The sequence below is a fragment of the Poeciliopsis prolifica genome, unplaced genomic scaffold (assembly GCF_027474105.1).
Source record: "Poeciliopsis prolifica strain line A6 unplaced genomic scaffold, Auburn_PproV2 SCAFFOLD006, whole genome shotgun sequence".
Classification (NCBI taxonomy): domain Eukaryota; kingdom Metazoa; phylum Chordata; class Actinopteri; order Cyprinodontiformes; family Poeciliidae; genus Poeciliopsis; species Poeciliopsis prolifica.
In genome coordinates this window covers 4,270,030-4,286,826 of record NW_026562381.1, presented here as the reverse complement: position 1 = coordinate 4,286,826, position 16,797 = coordinate 4,270,030, and the positions used below count along the sequence as shown (strand labels likewise).

Sequence of the window (16,797 nt, the reverse complement as noted above, 5' to 3'; positions counted from 1 at the left end):
ATATTTATTACTGCTATTGTTTGGACTTTTAAAAGGCATTTTTGACCTAGGAGATTGAATATCTCCTGTTTAAATAATGAGCTCCATTCATATTTTTGTTTTGTGTTTATTTGTTCCAGAGGTTTATTTTAGTCCACATTTTCTGCTCTTATTGTGATGAGTCAACACTCCAACATATTGCAAACAGAGCAATTTTCAGATTTGTCATCCAGGCTGTAATGGGGAAACCAACTTAAACCTCCACATATCACCTGCAGATTGACACGTACTGGTGTGAAATGGACTCAAATCTGCATTTTTAGATATGAAATACAGGTTTCTGCTGCGGCTGTGCACAATGTCCAAACAGGTCTAGATGAGGAATTAATATGAAACAAATTATAATATGATTTCCAACCGTAAAAGAACCTTTGACCAGAAAGGTTCTATTAAGGTTCTGATTTATGACTGGCCTGCAAATGAAAGACAAATATTAGAGAAAAAAAAAGAAACAGTTTTTTTTTTTTTTACAAAAATCTGTTTTGTTGAGTTATGAAAAACATTCAGAAGTAAGCTTCACATTTGTGCACATCTTTTACAGTTTTGTCTCATATAAAAATACAGACATAGGTAAAATAAGATACACCTACTGTCAGTTTCAAGGTATAAATTTGGTTCTAAATGTGATTAAAATTCTATGAAGTGTAACAAAACTGTTAAACACAGATTTGACCACTTCATTTCTTACAAAGGAAGAACATTTTAATGTAACCTCCAAACTAGTTTCTACAAAATATACACAGTTTGTGTAGTCGTTAAATTTAATAAGGTCATGTTTTCCTATTAATATAAATGAATTTCAACAGGCTTGGATAATCTATCAATCCACCTGCTTCTTTTTTTCTCTCTTCAAAATATGGAAATGTAGAATCTGATGCTTAAAATACTGTTTGATGTCCTTGTGTGTGTGTGTGTGATACTCAGATCTCTGCAGTGTTTCAGATCCTTCAGCGTAATTTTGGCCTCTTTATTACCCTTGATTAATGAACTTGTTCTTTGGTTAATTTAAGTAATCTGCCCTTTCTTAACAGTTTTGTCAAGATGCCCTGTTCTGTCCTCTTTCTAATAATGAATTTAATGGGTTCTTTCAGGCATCGTCTGACTTTTTCACAATTTTTTTTATAACCCAGTCATAGTCTTTGTTCTTTGAACTTTGTTCTTTTTTCCTTTTTGAATTGCTTCTTACACTTCAGCATAATTTTTACTTGCTTCCAAATCTGACAACACTTGTTAACAGAAACTGACATCCTGTGACACTTATGTTAAACACATCCAAAGAAAAGAAAATTATTAAATTTGATTCAACTCAGCTCAATTATATGGCCCTGATTCACAACAAATATTTCTCTGTAGAAGAGGTAGATTCATTTTATTTACAGAAGAGCTGTCAATTAATTCTAATCACATAAACAGATCAATCAAAGTCCATTACACTGACAACAATTTGACCGTAAGAAAAAAACAATGCAGTCAAGTTTGGTATTATGCCAACTGGTGCAATACTTTGAAGCAATGTCTCTACTTTGCATGCATTTGGTGACAGTGGAAAGAACAATCTCCTTTAACAGGAAAGAATCTCCATCAGAACCTATTGAAAAGTGAGCAGCCGTACGTTTGCAACCAGCTGGTTGTTTGTTGCTTGAGAATATCCACAAAAACCAGAGGCGCTGATCACAGGCTACTTTAAGGAATGGCAACAACAGCTCCGTAAATAGTTTTGTCTGGGAGATTTCGTATGTGACATTTGACTGAAATGTTTTCCTCTTTCACCTCACCAAATCAGAGTAGTTTGTACTGAATTATTAAATTATCACAATGAACTTGGAATGTAAAGTGTCTGGATAGTAGGAAATTTGAAAACATGAATCTGATGTGCTCTCAGGAGCAGCTACTCCATTTTCAGTGTCCTTGAGACAGTGTCTTGAGTTCTGTGTAGGTTAGCACCACATTCACACATCAAATGTAGCATTTGAAATCATGCCACATCTCTCCTGGACCCTGTGAGAAAGCACCAACACACTAGAAAAATCTCCCTGTGCAAGCACAAAGCTATCTTCAAGATTGGAAGTAGCTCTGATTTGAGGCGAGTGCACCAAATTCTGCTTTGTGGGGCTTCATGTCACGGATGTGCTGCAAGTGCTGACACCGTGCTGCACTCAGAACCTACATGAGACTAAAATAAACCAGTACATGATTTCTACAGATGTTCTGTGCAAGCTAAAAAGCCCTGGAGGAACTGCATCTCTTCTAATGGGGAACCGGCTATATTCCAAACATTCTCCTCAAAGCTTCACCAAACGTGCAGATGATCAATGTTCTGGGTGAGTTTTACATCAGAAATGTAAGAGCGTCACCATATTCACAAGCAACAATGTTTGCAATCCCTCTAACCCAAGTGCTTGGAAATTATGCTTCTTACAGACAGGAAGGCAGCAGACTTTAAGAGAACTTATTACAAAGACTGTAATTTATGTATGAAGGTTGTAAAACTGTAACTCATTAAGAGACCTTAATGAAGTTGTGGTTTAAGTCCCAGAAGGCATTCATAAAAGTCTAAAATTACTACAATCCTTGAAATACTTGGGTTTAATTTTACCAACATGTTTCCTCTTACTGAAATGATATGAAGCTTTTATAGAGTCCAAGATTCATTTTGATAGATAATCTGGGGTGGGAGCTAAAGGTTAGGGTGATGGCAAAGAGGCTTTCCCACCTCAGAGACACTGGGCTCGTCTCTAAAGTACCAGTGCAAACCACCATGAATCTAAGCAGCACTTTTAAAAGTTTTTTTTTTCAAATATTGAGGCTGGTATAAATCATTTTTGACATACTATGTTCTAAAATAATGTACAAATAAAAACCAATTGAAAATTGATAGGTTTAAGATTGCTTTATTATCGTTGAAACATACCTGACTCATTTTCTGTCAGAAAAAAACTTCTTAATCTAATAAAGATGATTTAAAATCTAAATCTGAAAGGTGTATGAGTAACATTGGACATAACTGTGCTGCTCCCTTTGCATCTCACCGCGTTTTTAGTTTTTTTTTTTTTTTTTACCATTTTTATTTGCTAATTATGTCACACAGAATCAACATACTGTGCATAATCCCATATATTACTACACGTTTAGATTAATAAAACCTTGAGCAGTAGTTAAGAGGAATTTTCCTCTCCTCTCTGATTCTTGTGCTGCTGAGGAGGTTCTAACATTTTAGCTTGGTTGCAGCTCTGAGAGGTCATTGATAACATACTTTGCTATTTAAGGTGTAAATGTGTCACAGTCTCCTAATCAATAATGTTTCATCATATATCAGGTTTTGGAAATGAACCTGGCTAGAAGTTAATTATTGTTGAGGTGGCAGCGAACTTCTCAGAGCAGTCGATTGTTTTTCATTATAGAACTTGGCGGGAGGGAAATTGATCACAGAAAAAGAATGTATATACAGCGTATGTTATGATTTGTTATGATGGAGGATGCGGGTGATAAATGTTTGGCCCTACTGCTGCCGAACAAATGAAACAACCCGAGGGCAGATTCATAAATAACACGGTTGGTTTAATTTGACTGAACGCAACTCGGATGCGAACTGACATGGGAAGATTTCTGAGAAGGGCAGCCGGCCAGTCGGGCCCGTCCTTCAGCGGCACAAATAAAACCCAGAACACATTACAGATGATTGGGTTCTGTGTCTGACCTCTTTGGGTGAACTGTGGACCCTTAAGTCTAGAATCAAATTGACACATTTTCTAGGATTTAAAAAAATGTGGGTAAATGTGATAGTGCAGATTAAACCATCGTTTTGAATTTTTCCCTGAAAACAAAAGGCTGTCAAACATATTAAAAATCAATCATTGATATTTCTGATGGTTTTTACACAGAGAACTTTATAAATCATGGCACAGTAAAAGAAAACAGATTAACATGTTTTTTGATGTTTTATCTTATGAGATCATACAAAAGCCTTTACAATATTTATTAAACACAAATTTAGTAAATGGAAAAGCTGAATTTATTAACCTTAACTTTAACCAATGACTGCCATGCTCTATTAAAAGCTGAATTTTCATTGACCATATAATTGCACAATTTGACATTTTGAAAATAAATTAGTGTAATGGAAACATACCAACTTTGAACAAACATAATTTTTTGCTGAGTTTTTGCAATAGGATGAGGTTGGTGTTTGTTTTGGCTGAATTTAAATTGATTAATTTTCAATACAGCCAAATGGAAACATTTATTTTCACATCACTACATGTGCAACAACTGAATGTTGTCCCTTACGCAAACCACAAAGAACAAGACAACAGAAAGCGGTTGGAGGATGATGGCACAGCATGATTTTTTTTTAAATCATTTTTAATTACTTATTGCATGAACAAACCTATTCACGTTTCATTTTAATTGTGTTTCTTCTTTAATGGAAACACTGCAATTGCAGAACACAGACATTGTTTCGCAATTATGATGAAGACTGACGATCCAGTCCTATTTTAAATCATCCTAATGTCTGATTTAAGTTTAATAATCTGTGTTCTCCTGAAGACGTAAAGCAAGAAATGTGAAATCAAAAAGACAAATTCTCAGCATCTTTGGGAGGAGTAACTGTCTGTCACATGAATGATGCTGTCTCCCATGAGCAAGGAAAAAAATATTACCATAAAACTAAATGTGTATCAAAGTATTTGAGACCATCTGTCCAACAAAGTCATTCTTAGTGGTCGATAGAAGGAGAAGTGAGTCCGAATCATCAGCTCTTCACACTCATGCTCGACGCTGGGTGTAAGATGCTGTGCTACTTGGTTTTCTCAAAACATTGTGCTCTACATTTTAATTAAACATCTCTACTTATGTTTCATTTGTTTACACCTCCCTTTTTTAATAAATAGTTTCTGTTTCAACACAAACATCTTTTTTTCCTAGTCGAAGGCGAAGCTGTCATGTTTTTGACATTTTTCCGAGAATTGTCTATGGTGAAAAATATTTCTCATTACATAGGCTTCTCCAATAGGGCAGAAATCCTTTAGCCTGGATATTGTGATAACACAAATCTGGGATCCCATTAATGATGATCAATTAATCAAGCACCTGGCTGCTCCTTTGTACTCTTAAAACCAAAGAGAGCGGCAAGGTAATACTTAATGTTTCACATCACCTTTTCAATTGATGTGAAAAGGTGATATGAAATATTATCTTTATTTATTAAATAATGACAGTGTGGAATCTTTACATTTCTCAGCTTTAATATCAGATGTAAATCATGCAACACATTTCTATGACGTCATGGCACATAAAACCTTTAAACATAAGGAGGGCGTACTTTTGTTTTACTGTGTTGACTTACTCCCTCCTCAGAATAGCAGCATGTTACTTCTGTTTCCCCTTTTGATTTTATTGTAAGAGCATATTATGTTTTTTTATGAAAAGTTTAACCTTCTAATCTTGCTGAACCAAAGCAAAGTCAAAGGTTGTAGATTCCTGCTCTAAACAATGCTGCATTTTAACTTTAAATAAGAAATCCTTTCAGTCTGACAGACAATAATAAGAATGTCACAGATCTGAAATCTTTTAGGTGAAGTGAACACAAAAGCTTTGTCTTTTGTGACAACAAATTTGAAACTGCAAACTTGTTCTTTCGTTCCTGACATTAAAGCAGATAATCATTATTAAAACTACTCTCAGCTGACTATATATAAGATTTTATTGAATACAATTCTGGCAAATCTGTTTCTCCCTGACTCTCCTTAAACCTTTGCAAATCTGCCAAAAAATTTCCATTACTTAATAAATATTCAAGGAAAATGACTGCAATGCCTCAGTAAAATTTTGCTATTTCACTCACCTTATTATTTTGTCATTTATTTGAATAAAAGGCAACCTCTAAACAAGATTTAAAATTCTATAAACTTAAACTAATTAAACTTTACTTTTGCACAAATGAAAAGCTGTCTGATTATAGAAAGGATGACACTAAACCAAATGTGACGGTACTAAGCTTTAAACTTTGAGAAAAAACAAAGAAACTCCAGAGTTTTTAAAAGCCAGACACACAATCAGAAAAAGGCTCATCCTTCCCTTGACTAAAGTTTTCACCTGACAGCTGAAGTTGTATTTTCGGCGTATCAAACTGTCTCATCTTTATTACATTTCATGGAAAGGGAAACAAAATGTGTCATTGTGACAGGTTCCTGCTAAGAAGGCGCCTACAAGTCCAATTTAAAAAGTTATTGGATTTAAAAAAAAAATAAAAAACAGTCAAAAATATCTGAAAATTGTCAGGTAGGAGTCTGGACAGCACAGGAAAAGTGAAAACTGGGTTATTTTAGCTCCCAAGGTAGGGTGCTGGTTTGTTAGATGAATCACCACATAAATCTTTATCTTAATTAAATTTCCTGCCTGAGACTTTGCCATCACTACATTCCTTTTAGTTGGCCATTGCATCATGCATTCATGTCCAGTTTCAGTGTTACAAATGTAACATCAACACTCACGAGGAACTTTCAGCCATGTTCTTGGCTGCTTGATGCTAGCTTTTTTTTTCCTCCCTCATTTTTACCACATTCTTTTTTCAATTTCAGACATGGGCAAGTATAATTTTTGCAACCTTCAAGCACAAACACAATTGTGAGAAAGAATGTCTTGAAAAATGATGATATATGAATTGAAAAAGCAGCCACATTTCTGTGCTTTTTGTTCCAATGGGAAATGTTTATCTACTTGTTCTTGAACATAAAAAACACAGTTATTCTGTCTCTTCATTGAAACAAAGACAGACATGCAATGTGCCTGCAAATACAGATGACAGCCCACACTGAGTCACAACCCTAATGAATGCCACAGCTAAAAGTAAAGTCTAACTCCAGGTAACGTGACATTCCAGTAAGCTGTTCTGTCACAGCTCTGCTTTTACATTAGTGTGAAGCCTAACCTTTCCATTAAACGAAAGAAAGAAAATCCGGCCATTATTTTTTTATATTCCTTGAGCCAAATCAGGATAAGGACTTCATTTAATATTAACGCCTTACAATGTTAAACACAAAGTAATTCTCAGTGAAAAATAATCTGAGTGACCGTACTTAAAGTCACAATTTTGAATTGAGAAGAATTTAATTTGTGCTTCAACATGATAGGAGAGAGGAAGTTTTCACTTGCAGCTGCTTCTTCAAGGCCAAATCAAGGAGAGTTTAAAGACCTGAGGCTTAGATGAATATTCACTCTGCTTCAAAAAATTTATGGAATGTCTCTGAAGAAATACATAGATTTCACACTTCAACAATTATTTGATAGCATTAAACATAAAGAATGGTGAAGGCAAAACTCATGAATATTTCAGTCTCTGATGCAAGCCGTTTAAACTGCACGTTTATCTGTTTCCACCTGACAAAGTAAAGAGTCTTATTGAATATAGATATCAATAGAGGAAAAGGTCACTCTCTGCACATTTTGTTTAGCATAAAGATGAATAGTTTGCATACTGAGAGCCTTTGCCTGCTTTAGAGTACAGTAACGATCTGTGCAAGCACCCAGAAAGGAGAGAGGTGATCAATCTGTGTTATCACGGGGAGGAGGATGAGGAATGAGCAAAGCGCCTGATCAAATGGAGAAACGATCATTGGATTTTCCTTTAAAGGAGAAGCCGAGTTCTCGAAACCTGGTGATGCTCTATGGTGCAACAAATCAGATATAGTTACATTTCTTAATGACTGAGAAAATGTAAAGATCTCCATTTATCGTTTTTTATGTCTGTTCAAAGATGATGAAGCCATACAATGCAGTTTCCCTGCAGAATAATAAAACATAGTTATGCTCTATTTGTAGGAGCTCCTTTTTTACTTGTAACAAAATTTTGGATATCAGTAGGTATTAAAAAACAAATTGCCTTTTCAACAACAGCGACCTCTTGCCACAGCAATGCCATTGGCTGTTCATAGGCCTGACAATCATTTTGTCAGTCCTGATTTATTGACAGTCCCAAGAGGTCATGATGGGCACGTTGGCATTCCAGACACATTTCATTCATCATTCATGGGTAAAAAGTCAATAAAAGTAGACGATGCAACTCAGAATTAAGCAAAGTGTCGATACTGGTTTCTGTTCTGAAAATTATGAATTTCAAATTCAGCCACATGATTGGATGTTACCTAGTATAGCCAGTAAAATATAACAAAACAAATATAAAAACTAAGTTCAAAAGCTACGTGTCTTTTTTCTTGAGCAACAAGTTAGTTGTTAACTCAAAATATTTGAGTTTTAATCCACTGTTACCAACCAGTGCGGTGATTTGAGATGGAAATGCCTGGTTTTTAAACATTTCCATTTGAATTCCTGTGTTGTGAAATTAGTATGGACAATGTTACTAATTATAAGATGCTGAAAGATAGATATGGTTGGGATTGTGGGGTATTTTGTTAAATTAGGCTAGATCATACTAAGCATACTGAGGCTGCAGGAAAATATACATTTTAAACATAAATATGGTTTCTCTAGGCTCCATTTTTGGTCCACTTTTGTTTTCGTTTCTTCAGATTCCCTTCATTGATATTCTAGAGTATTTCTAAAATATCCTTCTATATTGTGATGACACATAATTTTAGATACACTGAGTAACTCTGAACACAGCATCAATAAAGGCATGTAACTGACCCTCCCTGAATAAGCCTGCTACAATCCTAAAACCATCTAATTATTAAAAGAGATTGCAGAAAAACCTCAGCATGTGTTTATTTTATTATAGGTTTGATTTTTGCATTGGTGTTTTTATAGTTTTCAATGAAAATAATTCACTTTAATTATTCAAGGTCAGAGAAAGTTGGATATCTCAACAGTCCAACACTTTTCATTCTCATTTGAACAAAAAAAAAAAAGATTTTAATTATTGTTGGTCTATAAACCAATGAATAGTCTAAATTCATCTAACGATAAAACCTTCTTTACACTAAACAAGGGGACAGTAATTATTTGGTACCCCAATCAAACAAAACAGTGAAGCACACAAATTAAATTACGCAGATTAATGTTGAAGTATTTCCATCAAATCTTCCTGTAATCATTGTTGTTTATGGTCAGATATGGTTATTTTTAATCATGTTGCAGTAATTTAATTTACTGAAACAGTGCATTCACAGGTCTGTCTGAAACCAGGAAAATAGAACAAATCACTCCAGGTTGAGATCAGAGAATAGACTTTAAACTACTGTTAGTTTATAAATCACTGAATAGCTTGGCACAAAAATACATTAAAGACCTACTGTTGTATCAACCATCCAGACCTCTCAGGTCTTGTGCTTCTGGTCTGCTCTGCACCCCAGAATCAGAACCAAACATGGAGAAGAAGCATTCAGCTTCTATGCTTTACACATCTGGAATAAACTTCCAGAAAACTGCAAAACAGCTGAAAGATTGAGTTCCTGTAAACTAAGGATAAAAACCCACCTGCTTAGAGTTGCTTTTGACTCATGATAACTGGAACATTGATCAACATATTTGGTGTATTGATGATTTTGATTACGGAGTTTGGCAAAATGCAGTGTTTGCTAATCATTTCACATTTGGTGACTCTTAAAATGTTTATGTTTTATGATCTGCTTATGTTTTTCTTGAACTGCCTTTCTGCTGAAATGTGCTATACAAAAAAAAAATTGATTTGATTTTGATTTAGATACGCGGAACCATAAAATTCCATGTGCAGTTAGTTAGAGAGAATATTTATGGTATCCATAACAAAAAGTCTGGACTAAGTGAATGGATGAATTGGTTGGCAAACAATCATTACTCTGAAGCAGAGTAATTAAAAGACAAAATGAGAAATGCACCAGGACATGCCATCAAGTAACTGTGAACATATTAAAACAAATTAAATTACAACAAAACAAATGTTGACAGCACTATTTTGAGAGCTGCAGCAAAACACAGCATCCTGAGATTACCAAATCACCACAACTATTACAGGCTATTTGTCTGCCAGGAAATGAGAAAAAAAAGCAATTTGTCCCCTAACAACACAAACATGCTGCAAATGTTTAAAGTTGGCTAATTCCTGTTGCAATTTTAACTGAAACAGTGTGAGATTTACTCTGATTCAACTAAGATGGTGGTTTTGAGCAACAAACACTCCAGTTGGATTTGGTGTAAAACAAAGGAGGAAAACCTGTAAGTCCAAGTGCACCAAATGTTCAATGTTAGGTATGGTGGAGGAACTGCAATGCTGTGGGTCTGTGGACTAATATACTACAATGAATCATTTGCGCTAAAAATCAGGCAATGAAATGAAAAAAATGAAGCTGTAAATTTTCTTTTTTCAGAGTCTCAAAAACATGCAGACTGTCTGTCCTGCAAATGTTTCACTGAACACGGAAGAAGGCGAAGATCAAACATTCACTGTAAAGATATGTTCAGTGAGTCATTGCTTTATCTCATCTCCTTAATGCCTTTTTTGAAAGAATTCCTGTACTAAATTCTGCATCTAAATTCTAAACTCTCAGCTGTTTTAATGAGTAAAAAAAAAGCACAGACATAGAGAGGGAGGAAAAAGAGAGCGATGTTTAAGCATTTAATGTGTATTCATCAGGTCTGGCCTCAGTCATTGACGGGCTAATCGATGTTTAGTAATAAGGCAGAATGGGGAATGAGGTGTAAGGGGTCTGGGTTGGGATGGAGGGGAAAGAGATATCAATTAAGCGGAAAACTGCAGAGTTCAGAGCCGAGAAGCTGAGACAGCAATATACCTGACGGTGGTTCATTACTAATCAGTGTGTACGCTGAATGCAGAACTCCTGCAGACCACTAAAATACCCCCAGTTCCAGCTGTAAATTGCTGCCTAATTCCATAAAATGAGGAAGTCTGCAGCTTGTGGAAAAATGCTTCTAATAGTTTTTATAATGAGATACCTCAGAGGCTGTGCAGCGAGAATAAATCCACGTGATGCAATGAACTGAAAAATGTGCATTATACCTGCAGGTTAAATTCAAAGCAGCTCTAAATCATCACCAAATGATATTATGAAGGTAAGCAGGGTTATACTAGGAGTCTTAGTTTTAAATGTACGAGCTGCACAGTGCAGAAATATCAAAAGTACTTTTAAATGTTTTACACTTCCTTTACAGATTGACTTCTTTATAATATCCATTACTTTTAACTATTGTAGATTAGTTTGTTACATATCAACTTCAATTTCATTACGATTTGTCAAAAGTTTTTTAAAAATGTTGATTGATAAAACAATACCTAACTAAATAGGCATTGCAGTGCAGCTTTCTTGCAAACAGAATTAGCCAAATTTATTGGCAATTCTTTGAAAACATCTCTAAAGGAACAATCAAATAGAATCAAGCTATTCAGTGGCCAACGAAATCCCACTATGAGAAAAAAAAAATAAAATGAAATAAAAAGTCTGTCACAATTCCTATACAGCACTTAAAAAAAAAACTTTTTAGTTTTTTTACTTGAGTGTATTAAAATGATCAGAGCTGAGTAATATTTAATATAAGAACTTGTTTTCTTGTCTCTGATTAAAAGTTGCAACATCAACATGGCTTTTAAAGACTTTCTAGAACATCAAGTTCCATTTTCGCCTTCAGTTTTTATTAAATTAACATTCATTTTTGTCCTGCCATCAAACTCAACCACTCCCAATGTGAATAAATTTGATTATTTGTGTTAAAAATTATAAAACTTTAAGAGATGTCATCTCAGCAGTAATTATTTCGCTGAAAATTAGTTTCAGGTGCACAATTTCTTATGAGATCTTTAAAAAGGCTGGAAATAAATAAAAAAAATAAAAGTTTAAATTCTTATCTTCTAATTCACCACTATTTATTATTGAATACCAGATATAAGGGAATCCACAAAATAACTGATGCCTTTGTCTGTGTCATCACAGAGACTAAGGTTGGAGTAATGCAGACCTTTGGGTCTTTCTGCTACACTGAGATGAATGATTTGTCTCGCATCATGACATGAAACATTCATTTCTCGGTTGGAAAGACATTGTTTCACTGAGCGGAGCATGAAGACTGACGATTTGCCAATCAGCAGCTGTGGGCAGGATTAAAGCCAAAGTGAAGTGTAGTCAGCCTCAGTACTGAGATGTGACAGTATTTAGTAATAGGAGAGGAAAAACTGAAGTATCTACCCAAAACAGAACTGGTTGATCTCCCACAGGACTGATAACGGAGATAGATAGACATCTTGCTGTCTATTGCAGCACAAGTCTTCCATTCTAAGCCACATACATCTTTAACAAACATAAGACTTTACTAAGCCTCAGAGGACATTCTAAAAACATTAACTCACAATGCTATAAAGAATCAAGTCCAACTCTATCAAATGCAGCCAAATTTAACTTTAAATCAAGTTAATCCCATAAATAAGTTCATATCTACATTAATAAATGTGTGTTTTTATTGATTTATTCGAACTACTTTCTTTACTTCATACATGCAGGGTCAAAATGCATACACGCCAAAATGTTTTCTTAAAAATAACCTATATGTTTTTGAAAAAGTTGTGCAGAAAGTCCTACAATATATTTTGTCTTCTGGTTAGTGATCAAGAGCAAGCCCACCTGGTACCTTCTTTGGTAGCATAAAAATACATGCTACCATACTGGATTGACCAATCATAGATTTTGAGTTTAATCAAATTTCTTTATTTTCTAACAAGAAAAACTCTAGGCTTATTTATGCAAGTTAATAAGACTTTATGGAGCCTTATTCTAAACAACTATAGACACCAAGATTCTCACATCAAATAATTAACGTCACTATTTTGTAAAATGTCTGTAAAAAAAAAAAACAATTACCTTCTTAGATTAACTGAAACAAGTAAAAACATCTTTAAAAACAACCCAGCAACAACCAAAGCTCAAGAAGTCTCCCATAAATTATAAACGGCTGCATCACCAGATTTCACTCTCTACAACAAACCCTGTTTAATTCACTCAGAAACCAACAGACACCTTCAAGCTTGATTCATTTACAGACGGTCAGAAAAAACGCCAAACCCTTCCCAGAGTGAGGTTTTATGATCAGACAAGTCGGAGTTATTTGGCACAAATATAAGAATATTTTGAACCGAAGAACACGGTTAAGAACGGTGGCGGTAGCATGCTGTGGGGCTATTGTGCTGCAAGTGGTACTGGTGCTTTTCATTTCGTTGATTGAATAATTAACTCTTCAGCTTCTATACATCTAGAAAAGGGAAACAAATAGTAAAGAGCTGAGTAACGCATGTCCTCTGTTCTTTGCTACACAAAATAATAGATGTGTTCAGGTAGGATTTGTCTGATTCAAATCCTGTTTGAATCCTTGATCATTTACAGCAACAATGATTTTTCTGTGAATAAATCAGTCTTACAAGTTTGTAAAAAAATATGTTCCCAAAATGTTGCCAAAAGGTTCATAATGTAGGGATGCAGGAACTTTGATAGTAAAATTTAGGTTGGGAAATGAAAGGATTTGTCACCAGAAATGAAAAAGTTTAGAGATGCATACAAATATGTGGGTATAGTATTTAAAAACTTTTTTTCACAATTTAAACTAAACCGAGTTTTAAGTCTGAACTTTGAAAGTTTAGAGAATTTATTGACTTTTCTGTCAATAATTAATTGTTTCGTCAGTTGAATTGGAAATCCATCAAATTTGCCAAACTATTCAGTTTTATTGATCTGACGCAATGATTTATTGCATGTTTTATAAAAGATTGTCTGTTTCAAATTTCACCAGTAAGTTTCTACTAAACTAAGGGAGCAAACTGCAAACCTTCACAGCATTTGAAACAACTCAATAATATGACCTCTACTTGTTTCCTCTCCAGTACTTGTTTGGGTGTTTAGGGAATTCATACCACATTTGTTTGTAATTTCTTTTTCTGGCATCATACATAAACAGTCTCCTCTTTCTGAGGCTTTCTCTGTTTCACTGTATCCTGTACTCCATTCCTTTTCTACAAATAAAAGAAATCATAAAATCAGAGTGAAGAAGGTCAAACCGAACTTTGGTTTTACAGATGTTGTTTGTATAACATGAAGCTACTATGCATATTACATGCTAAGTTTTTCTAAAACACGTCTTCCTTCCACACAACCTTCCACTCATGTAATTGTAAGATATGATATGAAGTTATATTGCTATTTTCAGCTAAATCAAATTGAGTTTTTATTAGCTGCAAACCATAAACAAGAAAATACACAAACTATTTATTTCTAAAACATGAGTAATGAATCTAAGTAAAATGAAAATAACTTTTAAACCCAAATTAGTGATAATATTTTACAGTACTGACATATTTCTACAGAAGAGCAAATTAGGCAAATTAAAGTAATTGGATCAAACTGCTTGTTTGTGATAATCCCAACTCACACATTTAGGTTTGTGCTGTGTTAGTCTTGGTCATGGGGCATCATAGGAAAATAAAAAGGAAGGTAGCTGAGGGGTGAGGAATCACATGAGAGCACAAATTATGAACTTCATTGCTGTGTGTATGTGTTTTGATTAAATGTATCCTGCATAATTATAGAAGATTAAAATGTGGAACTAATGCCCCAGACGATATCCATCCACTAGCGGTCGCACTTCCCGCCCAAAAACAAACCCTGTCTGATTTCAATGCAACTTCATCACAGGGAGTGCTTCCCACGGACGCGCATACTTATCGGCCATAACTCACACAACCCACAGGCAACTTTGACAACTTTTCTCCCCGGAATTCCCTTTTCTCCTTTTAAGACTTTTGAACGCAGCTTTAATTTCCATGCATGTCCCAGACCGCATCGAGGCAATAAAAATGCTAATTTCACTTGCTTTTCATTAAATCCCCAAACAAATTACACACTCTTGGTTATTTCTTTTCCTTCCCCGCCCATCAACTCAGTTCCATGCCTGTGCTTACCTGAAAAATAAAACCGTTTCCCACAAATAGATCCCCAGCGCGTTCAGTCGGCACATTTTTGCCAGTCTCATTTTATTTGGAGGGGGGTTGTGAAGGTGTTGGACACTCTTCAGAAAAGGCTGAGAAGGAGGTCTGGAGACGGGGACAGGGGGGCGCTTGGGCAATGGTTTATGACCTCCAAGGTGAGCCAGAATGTCCTGCTTCTCGGTGGGTGCGTGTCCGTTTCAGATCCCGTGTTCTCCAGTGCCGAGCCGCGGGATGGCCATCACTTCACTCTCCATAAAATCATGCCTGTGTCCGTTCTCACTCCTCCAGCGCCGCCGCAACAGAAAATCCACTGAATCCAGCCCGAAAATGTGTTCAGGACCTCGGACAGAGGCAGCCAGAGGTACCGTAAGGAGGAAGCTCGTCCAGGTTTTGGTTCAAGGGGGGACAACCGGGGACAAAGATGGGAAAGAAGGGCAGGGAGGGGAGGGGGGGTCACTGGTTTCAGAGGACAGCAGCCGCTTGCAGGTTGCTAATACCTGACATAAATACAGGCAATGACTCTAAGGTCCGGTCTGTGCACTCCGCCGCAGTTAACAGAGAAATGAGACATATTCCTTCAGTGGCTGTTTGACTGCAGAAACCGGCGTCCGCTTGTCCCTGGAGCGCTGAAACAAATATGAATGCACTATATTCCCAAAATCCGCACACAGAGGAGAGCTTTCTCTTACATCTGCAGGCTCCGTCTCACATGGATCCCAGGGGCAGCCGGAGCGTCGTTCTGGATCTGTGCGTATCGGCTGCTGTGGGAGTCCCGGCGCTGCTGCTGCTGCTGCAGGTACAACACGTCTGCCTCCTCTTCTCCCTCTCCTTCTTTACCCCCTCCTCTCGCTGCTGGTTCTCCCTCTTCTCCTCGTACTTATCTCCCAGGGGCGAGCAGTTGTAGTAGTACTTGGCGCTGCAGCAGCTCGGCTCAGCTGCTCCCATTGTCTGGTGGTGGTCAAGTTGGAGACGCGCCGGCGACCGCTGCTGTGCTCCGCATCCGCTCCCACCGGCGCACCGGGCGCGTTAAATCCCAACAAAAGCACAGAGTCCCGCTGTTGAGCAGAGTTTCACAATAAGATGCAGCCCTATGTGTCCGACCGATGTGGACCCTCTTCCATGGCAGGAGAGGTGACCACTGCCTAGCGCGCACCGACACGCACTCGCACACATACACACAGCAGTGCCAGCTCTGTGCGCTTCGACACTGTATTTTCCTGCTGCAGTCATTTACCAAACTCCAAAATACGCACTCAGTGTGGCCAGAGACGCCCACAGGATGCTGCCATTGGTCTTCACGCTGCTGACGTCTGCAGCTGATTGGTCCGGGAATGTGTCAAAAATGCAGCTGAAGGCCAGTTTTGCCTCCAACAGAGATCCCCTGAGAGGGGGGACAAAGAAGAGGGAAAAGTAAAAATCGCTGAAATTACAGTTACTGTAATTTATATATATAAAAAAACAACTCATATTTATTTTGAATTCCGTAATAAAAATATAAATACTGAAAATAATGAGTATCTGGTTGTGTTCCGACTTATGCTAAAGTTATTGTAGTAACATAAGCAAATGAGAATAAAACTTGAGTCAAGAGGTAAATTGAATGCAGGTTCATCTCAATTCAAATATTTACATAGAGATTTTTAAAGCCCAATTTCTTTTAATTTTGGTTAAAATGAAAACACAAAATTAGTTTTGAATATTACAACTAAAAAAAGTGTTTAAGATACAGAAATATTTCACATTGGCCACAAAAAAGAAAAAAAGACCACTGGCATTTGTAATGATAGCAGTAGCAACTTAGATCACAAATATGCACAAAACTGTTGATACGCCGCTAATAT

At 36.3% G+C, this 16,797-nt stretch overlaps 1 protein-coding gene across 4 annotated transcripts in view; it reads right to left on the bottom strand.

Moving 5' to 3' along the window:
• Positions 1 to 15,111, bottom strand: part of LOC129360471 (glycine receptor subunit alphaZ1) — a 107,036-nt gene extending 91,925 nt beyond the window's left edge. For all 4 annotated transcript variants that reach the window (XM_055030720.1, XM_055030721.1, XM_055030722.1 and 1 more), the window contains exon 1: positions 14,930 to 15,111. In XM_055030720.1, the coding sequence (XP_054886695.1) occupies positions 14,930 to 15,000 (71 nt within the window). In that variant the 5' untranslated portion in view covers positions 15,001 to 15,111. The remainder of the gene's footprint in view (positions 1 to 14,929) is intronic.
• Positions 15,112 to 16,797: the final 1,686 nt, after the last annotated feature.